General features: G+C 36.5%; 1 protein-coding gene across 1 annotated transcript in view; it reads left to right on the forward strand.

The window, feature by feature from the left end:
• The window catches only part of DHX15 (DEAH-box helicase 15), a 52372-nt gene that overhangs the window by 14655 nt on the left and 22277 nt on the right, over positions 1-15440 (forward strand). Inside the window, exons 4-5 of the mRNA XM_082652732.1 lie at positions 10072-10231; positions 11812-12030. Of these exons, the coding sequence (XP_082508858.1) occupies positions 10072-10231; positions 11812-12030 (379 nt within the window). The remainder of the gene's footprint in view (positions 1-10071; positions 10232-11811; positions 12031-15440) is intronic.

The following is a 15440-nucleotide window of genomic DNA, read 5'->3' on the forward strand; positions in this document are numbered from 1 at the left end:
GTAAGATGTGGAAACAGATATCTGGTCATTAGAGGTCATTAATTATACAAACATCAATTATAAACTACTTTATTGAACATCTGTTATATGGTAGGCTTTGTTCTAATTCAAGTGTAGCACTGAAGTTAGGGAAAGGCGGTTTTAGTGGATCTTTAGAAAGGGGTGGGAATAAAGAGTAAATGTGGCTATTTACCACTTAAGCAGTTCCTGTCATAGAGACTAAAAAAATCACTGTTGTCACCTTAGAATTGAAATTCTGTTGGCTTTTGTTAATTCATAGAAAGCTAACTTGATTTCCTAAACGTCTGCATATAGTATTACATTTGATGCTTGTGTTTATACTTAGGCACTCACAAGGGATTATAGAAGTCTCTTTTGTTTACAGTGCCAACATCTTTAAAAACACCAAGTGGGGGTTTCCCTGATGGCCCAGTGGTTAAGACTTCGTACTCCCAGTGTAGGGGGCACGGGTTCAATCCCTGGTCAGGGAACTAGATCCGCATGTTGCAACTGAAGATCCTGCATACTGCAACTAAGACCTGGCGCGGCCAAATAAATTAAAAGAAAACACTAAGTAGAACCTACACATTGATCCTAGCTTTGTAAATTCTGTTGTGAAGATGGGAGAACATTTCCTTCAAAAGTTATGAAAGTTTGCATGCAGTATATTTTGAAAAAAATGATTTAGTTTCCTTATTTTTCTATTAATTTCTTTTGCTTGATGAGATCCTTAACTCTGAAACACATACCAAATGTATTTTGGCTGTTTGCCAAAATAAAGCTGTATTCTTTGGCTGCTGATCTTCAGCATTTCAGTTAATAACTATGAGGCTATATATACTTGATAAGTGTGATTTGATGTTTTCTGTTTGGCTTTTTTGGTCCGTTTTTAAAATAAGTAATTAATTAATTTGGCTGCGTCGGGTCTTAGTTTGGGGCACGTGGGATCTTTTGTTGCATCGCGCAAGCTTCTCTCTGATTGCCGTGCGAGGGCTCAGTTTTGGCACGTGGGGGCTCTCGTGTGTGGGCTCTAGTGCGAGAGGGCTCAGAAGTTGTGGCGGGCGGGCTTAGTTGCCCTGCGGCGGCATGTGGGATCTTAGTTCCCCGACCAGGGATTGAACCCATGTCTCCTGCATTGGAAGGTGGATTCTTAACCACTGGACCACCAGGGGAGTCCCTGTCCATTTTTTTGATATTAGAATTGCATTAAAACATTGTAGATTGCAAATTATTCCAAGTACTGTATAGTACCTTTCCATGTGACTGTTTACATTTAATAGTGATTTGTTCTCATTGTAACTGATATCATGCTAAATATAGTGTGGTGGTTATAGTAAGATTAGTGTTGCTCATACTGGGTAATGCTTTTGCTAAGAATATGTCAGACTGAACGTGAGCCTATATAAATCTTTATCCCTTTACCAGTGAAAGGATCATTATGTATATAAAGGAACCGAGCTAGTGTTGCTGGCTCTTTTCTGACTTGGTTGGGGAGGTAAGCTATGAAGCAATTAAGAAGGTAGTTTGAATGTCACATGAATTGTGTAGATGATTTCACAGAAGAGGTGGTATTTCATCTGAGCTGAGAAGGATGGAGAGACTTAAATGGGCAAATTAACTAGGTAGATAAGCTAGATTTTAAGTAGAGTAGAAGTTCCCATGCTGCTTTGATTTGCAGCATGCTTAATGTCAGGAGTTTTTTCATGACACCCTAGGCCTAAAGAAATAACTCAGAATTCTTGTTTATTTAGTAGTTTGGTTCTAAGAACCTAATAAGTATTTATGTTCTAACAACTTAATAGATTATTAAACAAATATTGGACATTGAAAGAAAAAACTCAGTCATTATTTCATTCTTAACCACCATTATTTGCTAATGTGATGTCTGCGGAATCAGATTGGATGCTCCCACCTTTATTTTTCTACACAGTAAAATTAGATTGTGCTTTAGTGGATTGTATGTGAGCTGTCCTTTAGGAGATCTTAATATTGAACAACAAAATGTCTTGCTTTTTTAAATGGCTGTGTTCTTGTGGATCAGGTTTGTGAAGTTGTCTAAAATAAATTCATAGAACTGAGGCATACAGTGCTAGCTATTTTGGACATGCACAAGAAGACTTTCTTAAGTTAGTGATGAGTCCAGAAATAGCCAGGTCACTTAAAAGAGGTAAAAAACTTCATTTTTTAAACTGACTTCTATATACTTAAAATGTATGATCAACTTTTTTTGTGCACATGGCATACAGAAGTACTAACTGATATTGGAAAAAAATTGTTTTGATGGATGAAGGTATTTGATAACTATCAGTAGCTCTTTAATAAGTATAATAGCATTCACTGTAAGCATGTTTAAAAATTGTTTGCTTTTTTTGGGTAATCAACCATTTCATAGTGTTGGCATTGTGAAGGAAGGGTAGGGTGTTTAGACTCACCATATTTGCTGGTGAAAAGAACAATATTTTATAAAATCACTGTACTCTATGTAGTTCTGTCTTCTGAATATTATTATAAATGCAAACTATTTTAGCTTTGTTATTTTTCTGTTCCTTACTATTGTCATTAAAAAATTATTCTACGGATAGGGGCGTTAAACAAAAATAGGTTTTGTGGTAGGAAAGTGTGTAAGTACTTCTTTTAGTCATTGTCTCTTTCAGAAGTCTTGATCCATTATAACTTTGAAGAAATTACCAGACACAAACCTGTTTGTGTAGGCATTTTAATATGGGTAGCTTTTCTTTAATAGAGACACATATGTCACTTGACTGGATTGTAGTGGGTTAATCTAAAAACAGTGGTAGGGCTTCCCTGGTGGTGCAGTGCTTAGGAATCCGCCTGCCAATGCAGGGAACACGGGTTCAAGCCCTGGTCCAGAAAGATACCACATGCTGTGGAGCAACTAAGCCTGTGCGCCACAACTACTGAACCTGCGCTCTAGAGCCCGTGAGCCACAACTACTGAAGCCCGCGTGCCTAGAGCCCATGCTATGCAACAAGAGAAGCCACTGCAATGAGGAGCCTGTGCACCGCAATGAAGAGTAGCCCCTGCTCGCCGCAACTAGAGAAAGCCTATGTGCACCAACAAAGACCCAACGCAGTCAAAATTTAAAATAAAATAAAAACAGTGGTAAATAGAAAATTTATGAAAATGTTAAACATTTTATTTTAGCTTAAAACCCATACATTCATTCGTCAATCTGTTAATGTAGGACCAACCCATTTCCTTGAATATGGGCCCTTTGGAGTTCCATTACTTAGTAAAATGTCTAGTTCTAAAGGTGGGATCTAAACCTCAAACACTTGCAAAGTACACAGGTGTTGTTTTCTGGAATTTAAGAGAGTTCAGTCTTTTGGAATTCTGGAATTCCAGACACTTTTCACTCTTCTGTAGTTATCTCACACATTTGATAGTTTTTGTGTGTGTGATTTATCTTTTTCAAGCTTTTCTGGAGCATACAACTTAGGATACATACGTACAACTCTCTTTTCTGTTCTAAAAGTTGATCATCATGTCACATATGATTATGTTGTCCCAACTGGCAGGGACAAAAGTGTAGTTATACTACAGTATGTTTGTAGAGTAAGGGTGGTTTTCCCAAGGATTCATTCATTAGGTGGAGGTTAGTTAAGAGTGTAGTGTAGAGTTCTACTGTATTGAATACTTACCAAGTGCCAGGCAGTTGGTGCAGTTAGGTGTTTTATATACATTGTTTTATTTAATTTAAACAATAGCTACCATATTCTCATTTTTCAAATGGAGTATTAGAGAAGTTGAACTTGTTCAAGGTTGAACACCAGTAAGAAAGCAGAGACCTGATCAAGGTTTGTCTTGCAACAAGGATGTGTTCTTAACTACTGTATGTGTTGTTATTCCTCTCCATCCTCATTCTTCATCTCTCCATATAGTTATGTGTAAGTATTTGTGAAGCAGTAAGTCTAATTACTCAGAATGAACAGTGCCTGTCATTTATACTAAATACTCTTTGAAGCAGATACCAAGAATTTCTTTGGGTCATACTGAGACAAATTTTGGATCCTCTAAGAACATAGTTTTGATTTACATGCATATTTAATCATGCCAGGATAAAGCCTATACTTCGAAAGGTAACCAAAACCCTAACAGTATTGGAAAAGCACCGTGTAACTAGGATTTTCAGAACAGATTAATTCAGAGTTTATAGTAGGGCTGGTTCAAGACGTATGGCTGCTGATTTCATTTATATTTATCTTGGAGGTTGTTGTAGATCAATAAACAAAGTTGCCTCTTTTTTTTTTTTTTTGCGATACATGGGCCTCTCACTGTTGTGGCCTCTCCCGTCGCGGAGCACAGGCTCCAGACACGCAGGCTCAGCAGCCATGGCTTACGGGCCCAGCCACTCCGTGGCATGTGGGATCTTCCCGGACCGGGGCACGAACCCGTGTCCCCTGCATCGGCAGGCAGACTCTGAACCACTGCGCCACCAGGGAAGCCCGCCTCATTCTTTTTAATGGCTGCATAGTTTAATTCTTCTGATGGACACTCAAATTTACAGTTTTTGTTATTAAAATCAGTTGCTGCCCTAGGTACTCCCTTACAATCTTGTACACACATTTTTTCACACATGTGTACAGGTGAGTATATCTGTGAAATGAGTTTCTTAAAAATGAAACTGGTTGGATCAAAGGGTGTGTTTGAATTTATTAGCTGTGGCCAGATTTCCCTTCACAGAGATTTTATCTACTCAGACCAGTAAGGGATGAGAAAATGAGCGTCAGTTTCCATGCTCTTGCCAACACTTTGTCGTGGAACTTTTTTTTTTATCTTTGTCAGTATTGTAAGTGAAAAATAGAATCTCATTATGGTTTTAATTTGCATTTCTTTTGTATGAAATTGAGCATCTTTACATGTATTTATGGGCCATTTGTATTTTTTTTTGGAATCTGAGATGCTTTTTTCATCTTTCCAGGAGTATTGCTACCTGGTTGACAGGTGCTATTTCAAAATGTATGCTTTAAACAACAAGGTCCTACTGTATAACACAGAGAACTATATTCAGTGTTCTATGATAAACCATAATGGAAAAGAATATATATTTAAAAAGTATGTATATGTATAACTGAATCACCTTGCTGTACAGCAGAAACTAACACAACATTGTAAATTAACTATACTTCAATTTAAAAAATCATGAGTGGAAAAATAAAAATAAAATGCATGCCAATCACAGAGAAGGAAAATTTTAAAAATATACAGTATTATAGGATTGATGAAATTTGGTAACTTTCTATTCTTTGTCCTATGGTTGTTCTATGGTTGGTCAGCCTTTTTCTTACTGATTTGTATGAACTTTTAGCAGTTTGGCATTCTGGATATGAGCTGCAGTTTTTGCCTAGTTTGCCATTTGTTTCCTTGCCTTGTTTATGACATTTCATGCCTTGCAGAAACACGAATTTTATACAAGCGTTTAACCACTTTTTAATGTGGATTTTACATCACACCCTGGCCAAGGTTGTTTTAAATAAGCCCCCATGTATTCTGTACTCTAGTATGTTTTTGTCTTAAACATCTTTGATCAGTCTGGAATTGGGGGGGTGGCGCTGAGGCAGGGAGTCTTTTATTATTGCCCCCCCCCCCCCCCGAGAACACTGTTACTGAGGATTGCTTACCCATACAGTCAGGTTTTTTTCTTCATTCCTGCACGCGGGCTTTCTCTGGTTGCGGCGAGTTGGGGCTACTCTTTGTTGTGGCGCGTGGGCTTCTCATTGCGGTGGCTTGTTGTGGAGCCGGGCTCTAGGGCATGTGGGCTTCAGTAGTTGTGTTGCATGGGCTTAGTTGCTCCACGGCATGTGGGATCCTCCCGGACTGGGGCTTGAACCCTCATTGGCAGGCAGACTCTCAACCACTGCGCCACCAGGGAAGCCCTAGTCAGTTTTTCATCACTCATAACTTGAGCATTACTTGTTGACATTCATTAAAGTTATAAATAATACATAGTTTATTATTAAAAACTTTTTAGGGCTTCCTTGGTGGCACAGTGGTTGAGAGTCTGCCTGCAGATGCAGGGGACATGGGTTCATACCCTGGTCCGGGAGGATCCCACATGCCGCGGAGCGGCTGGGCCCGTGAGCCATGGCTGCTGAGCCTGCGCGTCTGGAGCCTCTGCTCCGCAGCGGGAGAGGCCACAACGGTGAGAGGCCCGCGTACCACAAAAAAAAAAAAATTTTTTTAAAATTTCTGGTGTTCATTTTGCAAAGCATTTGTCACCTTTCTGTGGATCTTTTTTCCCTTTATGACTTTTCTTTGAATCTGACTACTTGAGATGTTTCAAAAATTATAAATATATGTAAAGAAAACTATAAACAAATAACACGTTTGCAGTACATAATGTTTTAAAGTGCTTTGTTTATACCAGAATTTGTGACATTGGTTGGGATCAGAGTTTGTGGTTGGCTTGTACCATGCCGTCTGCCTGTGCGCATTGACTGCAAAAAATACTTAAGCTAAATTGATAGTACTTAGCACACCGGGTTTTTTTGCTTTGTTTTATTATATAGACAGTCCTGTTTGGAAATAGGGACTGTTGCTGACTTGCTCCAAGGATGTTTTTGCCACCTTAACCATCTACTTTGCTTAATCTGCCTCTTTTTTTTTTTTAAGTTTTATTTTAATAGCGCCAAAGACTTTTTTTTTTTTGGCCATGCCACACGGCTCGCGGTATCTTAGTTCCCAACCGGGGATTGAACCTGGCCCCCCTGCATTGGAAGCTTGGAGTCCTAACCACTGGACCGCCAGGGAATACCCTGCCTCTTGTTTAACTTGATTAATTTAGACTAGTGCTTTCCACAAGTTAGCAAGCATCAGAATCATAGGAAAGCTTGTTAGAACACAGATTGCTATGCCTCACCTTCAGAATTTTTGATTAAGTAGGTCTGAGGTGAGGCCAGTTCTGTATTTCTAACCAGTTCCCAGGTGATGCTGATGACTTTTTAAGCTAGTCTTTGTCCTAAGACAGTTAAAAAAACACTGGAGAATAGGGTATCCAGTAAAATGTAGAGTTCGGCTGTCCTGTGCAATTTTTGTTTACTAGTCCATTACTGAAACTTCAGAATAATGTAATTACAATTTATTATTGTGACCCCCTATTTTTATGGCTCACCCCTTAGTCTGGGTTAAGTATTTTATCACTACTATGAAAGGTAGTAAAACTTGACCTAACTAAAAGAAAATGGTTAGGGTTTTAATAGGACCACCAGTACCTACCTGGTTCTCCCTTTTTTGTGCTCTGTTTCAGGTTACTTTGTTTTTTTTAGCAAAGGGTTTCATACATCTAGCAGTACAGCAAATCACCAGGTATCTTTTTCATTTATTTATCTGGGACTTTTAGGAGAGTGTGTTAGTGTAGGAGGGGCCTGGGATTGGGAATCAGTACACTGATACCTAGTCTTAGTAAGCTGTTTAACTGGTTTTGAGACCCTGGAAAAGTTAACTGCTAGTACTCAGTTTTCTTCACTGGGAAAGCAGCAAATTTGATTGTATCTTTGAGAGATTTTCCAACTTCACAAATGTCTTTTTTCCTGAAGCTCTCTGTTGTACAAACAGCAAGCTTCCCATATTAGCTGGTGATGCAGGAGATAATTAACTGTAACATGTCATAGAATTGGATCACTGGGTGATGATCTAATCAATATTGAACTATTAGTCTGTAGAATCTGGAAGTTAGAGGGTTCAGGTTTAGTTGACCATTTAACTTGGTAATAGGTAATACAATTTGTTAATAAAAGAAGGCAAATAATAGTTCCATTAATTTAATATATAAACTGCCATTTGTAACCTTTCCCCTCTTCTCAGAAAAATATGAAAGAATGAGCATTTGGGTTAGCTCTCCTTTTGGATGCCTCCATAGTGTTTTGGTGGTCTGAAGTTTGAGGAATATGAGAAAAGATCAAAATAAAAGGGTGTTTTGTTTTTTTTTAAGGACTTTTCAAGTGAAAGTTTGATACTTTAGTGGCTTTTTAATCACAATTTTAATATGTGAAATTAGAATGCATTTTACAGTCTATGTGGGTCTTCTAAGCAGGTAGAAGTTAGGTGGTTGTCAGTGCTTGAACTTGATCTAGCTGTACAAGTTGTCACTTCAAATAAGTAATATGTATTGCCGTAACTACATATGTTGAGTTCATTTGTTAATTAAAGTATCTTCAAAATAATACACTAAGATTCCATGTTGAAATGAGTTGGCTTGCAAACTGAGCAGTAGAGTGTAAATTTGATAGTATTTAAGCAGATATTTGCTGTTCAAAGAGTGACCAGTTCGGGTTTTTTGCCTTGCAAAGCAACAGACAAGAGCTTTGTTGAATCTAAGGAAATTATCCACAAGTAGATGAAACTGTATTAATGTTTTGCTACTGAGATAATGTGCAAAAGGACTGCCCAGCTCATGTCAGTAATAACATCTGAAGGCAGGAGAAAGCACCACATGTCCTCAAAGAGATAAAAGATATTTCAGAGCATCTAGAGGATAGTGTAGCTGATTCATGCACCGTGGTGCACTGTGGTTAAGGCATTGAGTCATAGTTTAATTGGCTCTGTTTTTGCTTCATGGTCTTAATATAAAATAATCTTGCAGGTAATGCTGTGTCGATGCCAGGAATGTGGTAGCTTCCTTTTTAAAATAGGACCAAAGAAGAAGGAAACATAACATATAAAGAGTAAAGATGGATTTCTTTGCCAAAAGTCTTAATTTACAATTAAGTTCAGGTAAAATAAAGAGAGGGCTTCCTGTGGGTTGTATACTGTCATTTTGCTGAACTTGGTGCTCCAGCAGATGGCCTTAGCTAAAAATATCAGGTTGGTCCGTGAAAGATTAGATTAGACTAATTTGTCAAAAATAGAGCCAGGGGGCTTCCCTGGTGGCGCAGTGGTTGGGAGTCCTCCTGCCGATGCAGGGGACATGGTTTCGCGCCCCGGTCCGGGAGGATCCCACGTGCCGCGGAGTGCCTGGGCCCGTGGGCCATGGCCGCTGGGCCTGTGCGTCCGGAGCCTGTGCTCCGCAACGGGAGAGACCACACAGTGAGAGGCCCGCGTACCGCAAAACAAAACAAAACAAAACAAAACAAAACAAAAAATAGAGCCAGAATAGTGAAGTCATAAATAATGACATCAGATTTTTATACTGCTTTTAACTCTGTAAATAAAACCATGGATTTGTATTTTAACTGAATGACCTGTGACTTCAGCATTTGCAATTTGTCCAGGTGCCAAATGTAGGATAGCGTTTCGTGTTAGTGACAGTAGCAGCCAGAATGGAATGGACAGGAGATGGCTGACCCATACAGCCATTCTGCAAACCACCCTTCTTCTGAGTGCCTGTATCACACATTAGCTGTCTTCTCTTGAGCCATCCCTAAGCCTAGTTTTCCTCTTTGCTTCACTGATACAGCTAATGCCATTTGCCTTTTCTCTTCCATATGTATTTATCAGCATTTCCATAGTGCTAATGCTGCTACTCATTCCATGAATATATTCCTTTTTATGATTCTTTACCATCATTTTATTGAATTGGATGGGGCTGGGGAAAGAAAGATGGTAGACTTGTGCTCTCTTAGTCCTTTTGAACCAGGAGTCTGTTAGCTTAAGTGAGGAATTATTAGGATTTTAAAGAAGTACAACATTTTAGTGCTGTAATGTGATAAAGCAACTTAAAATGGTTTCTTAGTTTTATTCGCAGGTTGAATATTTGTTTAAAATTTTATTTTGTTTTTAAGAAATTTTTTAAGTGACTAATTTTGCTTTGGCATTTGTGTGAAACCATATGTTTGTTATATTCCATCATCAGATTTACCTTGTTTTCTCAATGCATTGCAGTATTACAGGCTCACTTGACAGGATTTGATAATGTATAACTTTGATATATTCACTGAAAAGTTTTTCTGGAAGCTTAATTTTGCAATTGATTATGAAACAATAGCACACTTGGTTTGAATAAGAGTTTAATTTTGACTTACCTGATGTCTTTGCATTTCATATTTATGTCATGAAGGTTAGTTTTAAAATGCCCTAAATGAACCTTAACTAACATGTTCTTTGTCAATATAGGTATATGACTGATGGGATGTTACTTCGTGAAGCTATGAATGATCCTCTCTTGGAGCGTTATGGTGTAATAATTCTTGATGAGGCTCATGAAAGGACATTGGCTACAGATATTCTCATGGGTGTTCTGAAGGAGGTTGTTAGACAGAGATCAGATTTAAAGGTGAATTAATTTATTTGTTCTTAAAAAATACCTATATATGTATGTATATATAAAAAACAGGGAGCACATGATGCTCACTCTAATCGACTACAAAAAATAATCACCTGTAAAAGAAGCAACCAATAAGAGTACCTATAGTGGTTATCCTTTCTTTCTAATTTACCTTGCTGTGTCTTTTAGACTTTAAGTATGTATTTTTGGTAATGCCTTTTTAAGCCAAATTTTTTTGGTAATGTATTTTTAGTAATGTATTTTTTAGTAATGTATTTTTAGTAATATATTTTAGTAATGTATTTTTAAGCCAAATCTTTTCAGTTTCTAACCCACCCAGTTTTTTGTTTCTTGTTTTGTTTTGTTTTAAATGATCTAATGGTGTTTTTAAGCCTTCTGTTCACCCTGACTTTATTAAGTACAGGGAACGCCTTCATTAAGGATCAAATCTTTGTCCTTGTCCCAACACAAACATGCTCATTATAACTCGTAATGCTGGAGAGTGGAATATCTACACCCAGAATAAACCACTCCTTAGAAATGCCTTCCCTTAACCTAGGGTCTTGTGTTTGTTTGTTTGTTTTTCTGTCCATTACACCACTTAGACCCTGGCCAGTGTTACTGTGTTGATAAGGGCTTAAAACTGACTGAATATGCTGACGTTTTTGTCTCCCAAAGTTTATGAAGTTCCCCTTTTGCATTGTGTCTGTGTGTATGTGTGTACCATTCATTGGAACTTAGTATCGTGTGTTAGTGTATGTGTTACAGAGGGTTTGTATACTAGGCAGAAAGATTCTTGGTCTTAAGAAAAATTGATATTGAGTATGATTTGGCTTATAAATATTAAATTTATGCTTTTAAAGAATATATTTGAATAACTATATGAGTACTGTCATTATTGATTAAACCTTATGAGCTACTGAAATTTTTAGTTAGGAACTCAAAGTAGAAATTAAGAACTCTGTAGTGGAATGTTTAAGGGGGGAGCCTTCTATTTAAGTACGTTTTTAATGGGTCATATAACGTCATAATTTAAATAAAAGGAGGGTGACTACACGGTCATGCAGCCCTGCACCTGAACAACCTTTTTTCACTGTGGCTTTTACAGCAGTATAGAAAGCCTCTGTTTTAGAAAATTTTCTGAAGAACATATGCTTAATAAAGATGGTTTGGAAGAATAGAGAAATATTTTGTTTTGTTTTGTTTTTGCGCTTTCTTCCTGTTTTCCCCTATGTGCAAGGTTGTCATGTTTTGTTTTAATAACATAGTTGCAATCATACTACATATTTATGTTGTCTTTTACCAAGCCCTTTTACATATCATGTAATTATATAAACTTTGGTTTTTAAGGTGTTGCTTCATGAACATGTATTCTAGTTTATTTATTGGATGCCAGGTTTATTCCTACTTTTTAAAAATGTAAATAGCTTACTATAGCACAGCTTTTCTGTATTTGAATTTTTTAATCACAGTTTATTTAGGCATATTGACATATTTGGAGCAGTAAACATTACTCTTCTGTTTTTTACTTTAAAACCACATAAGGATCTTTGAAGACAGCTTCACTTAATTTACTGTTTTCTTTTCAGGTTATAGTTATGAGCGCTACTCTAGATGCAGGAAAATTCCAGATTTACTTTGATAACTGTCCTCTCTTAACTATTCCTGGGCGTACACATCCTGTTGAGATCTTTTATACTCCCGAACCAGAGAGAGATTATCTTGAAGCAGCAATTCGAACCGTGATCCAGATTCATATGTGTGAAGAAGAGGAGGGAGATCTTCTACTTTTCTTAACTGGTCAAGAGGTATTGTCATTATTTGCTTCATTATTTATAGTTTCTATTAGGCAACAACTTTAAGAACTTGGCATATATTAACCATATATTTCTTATCCCAGTATTTAAAGTTTTTCTTCAACCTGATTGTATATATATATGAAATATTTAACACCTTTTATCTGTGTACTCTAGGAATACCCTTTTATACTATTAGTCTTTGTGTTCTAGTTAATTACCCTAAGAATATTAAATGCTTTTAGAATTTCAAGATTTAGAAATTGTAGTCTCAACTTTGGAGAGACCTGGGTGGTGAGTAGTGTTGTGTTAATTTGCAGTTTTGCTGAGGTATGAATTTGAATCACAGGTGATGTGAAATCTGGTTATTATAGTCAGTAATTTAGTTTGTAAGTGAACTCAGGTAATTCAGGTGCCCATCTACCGTCAAAACAAATGTGTGTGTTTTGTTTTTGTCTTCTTGCATGTGTTTACTGAGGATTGGAAGGAATCACTGAAATTCCTTAGTTAGAATTTACATCAATTTTAAGATAGGAATTTTATTCTCAGATGCAGCATTTTCTAAACTCATATCCAACAGGATGTTTACAGGTGTGCTGAAAAACTTGATGGCTAAATAAGCTCAATGAAAGCTATCTGGATAAAATAGTTTTAGAAAGCCTTTTCTAGAGGTTTTCTTAAAGCTTGTCATTTGCTGTAGTAGGCTTTGTGAATTTTCTAGAACTTGCTTCTCAAACTAATATATGTGCTGATCACTTAGAAAGCTTGAAGATTCTGATTCAATAGGTCATGTAGGGCCTGAGATTCTATTCCTAGCAAGGTTCTAGAGGAGTGCTTTTCCATTACAACTTTCTTCATAGCTGGAAATGTTCTGTATCTGTGCTGTTCATTCACCTCCACTAGAATGTGAACTCTCTTATTTGCGTTCAGTCTGCAGGGATGCTTGATATATAATATTTGATCAAATGCTGTTGCATTAAGAGCTATAAATGTTGAGTGACTTTTTTACCCTTGCATTTTTTCAGTATTGTCCATATGATTTATTATTTCTGTCTCATTGACCATAGTTTCTTTTCTGTAGAGCAGGGTTTTTCGACCATAGCTCTATTTATGTTGTAGGCTGATTAATTCTTTGCTGTGGGTACCCCATGCATTGTAGGATGTTTCTTAGTGTCTCTGGCCTTTACGCATTAGATGCAGTTACACTCCCCCAGTCTGTAGACGTTGCCAAATGTCCCCTGGGGGTGCAAAATCATTCACAGTAGAGAATCATATTTGTTCTTTTGGGGAAAAAGGTGGGTTGCAAATTCAGTTTTACAGATAGATCTCTGTATGTATTAGTCTCCCTTTGTATGCATTTTGAATGGAAGAATTTATATATATATTTTGTAAGCAAGAGTACCAAATGCTTTTTAGATGCATGTAAACAGTGTTTATCCTATAATGCAATGTTGAGGCTGTTGTATTCATTTTGTTCTTTTGTGTATGGTCTCTATAGTTTCTCACTTCCTCCAAAGTGCATAGCATGTTTTTTTAACGGCTATTCAAAATAGTCATTATGTTCAGATAGACAAGCATATTAGAATTCTATCAAAAATATCAGATGGCCTTATGGAGACGACCTGAGATGCTTTTCTATGAGTTAAATTTCTGTGGTTGATATTTTGGCAGCTACCCCACAGCTGGGGAAAGGAAGGGAATAAGCCCCAAGGTTTTCAAATGTGTGTATCTTTCAGTAAAGTATTACTGTAATTGAACTAGGTTTACATGTGTCCTGTTGCATTTTTAAGTTTCCTTTAGAAGACTAATAAAGTCTTGAAGAATGTAAAGACCTTTAAGGATAAGGTAGCAATACTACTATTCCTCATGTCTGTGAACCTGTTATTTTTACTTGGTCAGTTAAATGGTAGATTCTGGGAATTCAGTACTCCTGTCTCCATAAATTTGAATAGCATCCATAAAATTTAGCTATCTTGACATTTAAAAATGATGACCATGTTACCACGTAACAGTTGACCACGTAAACAGTTGTGTTTTCTGTAGTCCCTTGAGTTAATTTGGGAGGGGAGAGACCAGTTTTTAATTGGTGAAAGGTTGGAAAACATGTGAATTCTAGAATGTGTATTATTTTTTGTTAATCCATTAAATCAAGTGTTCCTAGAAGAACTCCTTAGAGGAGCTGTGCTACTGAATTAGATAAGAATGATTATAATTGAAATATCAATTGTAGATGCTTAAAGATGTTGAAACCTTCATTCTTTAAGCAGTATATTCTTTTATCTTTAATTTCACTGAATCTTTTCCACATGCAGGAGTTGAGATTCTTTAAATTAGTAGGGTCTGAATTAATTTACTAACATACATATTGATGCTTTTGGAGCTGAAAGTCTTTCCTGAATTCAGAAACTCTTAAACTTTTGTCTCAGTTCTCAATTCATGACTAAGCAGAAGGTTGCATTGTGCTGATGAATGTTAATAAGCTTTGTGGTCTTCAGAACTGACAGTGTTGACTCTGGAAGTTTGGTTAAATTTAGGGAAAATTTTGTTGCTGAGTTTAAAAGCATAGTGTTTAGAACTTTGTATAAAAACATAAATGGTGTGGCATTTTTTTCCCCTCTGCTCTTTAGAGTAGTCTTTATATCCCGTGCAATAGTGGTTTTGTTTTAGCTCCATACATGCTTAGCAAATACTTCTAGTACTTCCAAGTACAATAATCTTGTTAAAATTTCTGGAGTCTGCAAATGCATGATTTGGGGCACTTTTAATTTTCCATATAAAATCTGGGATTTGGTGACTTCTGACCATTTATTTTCCAGTCGAATATATTATAGAATTAACAAAATTGAAAATACTGGTGTCAGTTTTCCTATAGGATATGTAATATATAAAATCTAGTTTTGGATTTATATTCAGTTTTTTTTGCGGGGGTGGGGAAGAGGTCTAATTTTGTATTTGTATACCAGCAGGGGGCATTCTAATCTAGGTACAGCATTTGAAAGCAGTTTTTTTGGTAAAAATATTTGTTTCATTTGTTATATTTTTTTCAGTGAATAGCAAACTTTCATTTTCGTTTGGAAACTTTAGATCTCAAAGGAAACTATTACATCAAATACTTAGTAGTAATTTTCTGTGTCACAATTTTCAAGACTTTATCTGTTATTCAAGAAAACTGGTATGTTTGAAATTGATGGAAAAAACCTTTTTTTTGTTGTTCTTAAGTATCCAAAATCTTTGTATTCTTTAACATGGAAACAGAGTTGCACTTTGATTTACAATCATTTCAAGGAAAATTATTCTAGCTTGATTATAATATACAATAAATTAACCTGATAAATGTTTAAAAATCATTCTGTCTTTTGAATAAAAGATAATTTGTCAATAAGGGTAACTTCTGGTAGAGATTATTGGACAGACTGCCAAAT

The sequence above is a fragment of the Grampus griseus genome (assembly GCF_964374135.1).
Source record: "Grampus griseus genome assembly, chromosome: 4".
NCBI classification, from domain to species: Eukaryota; Metazoa; Chordata; class Mammalia; order Artiodactyla; family Delphinidae; genus Grampus; species Grampus griseus.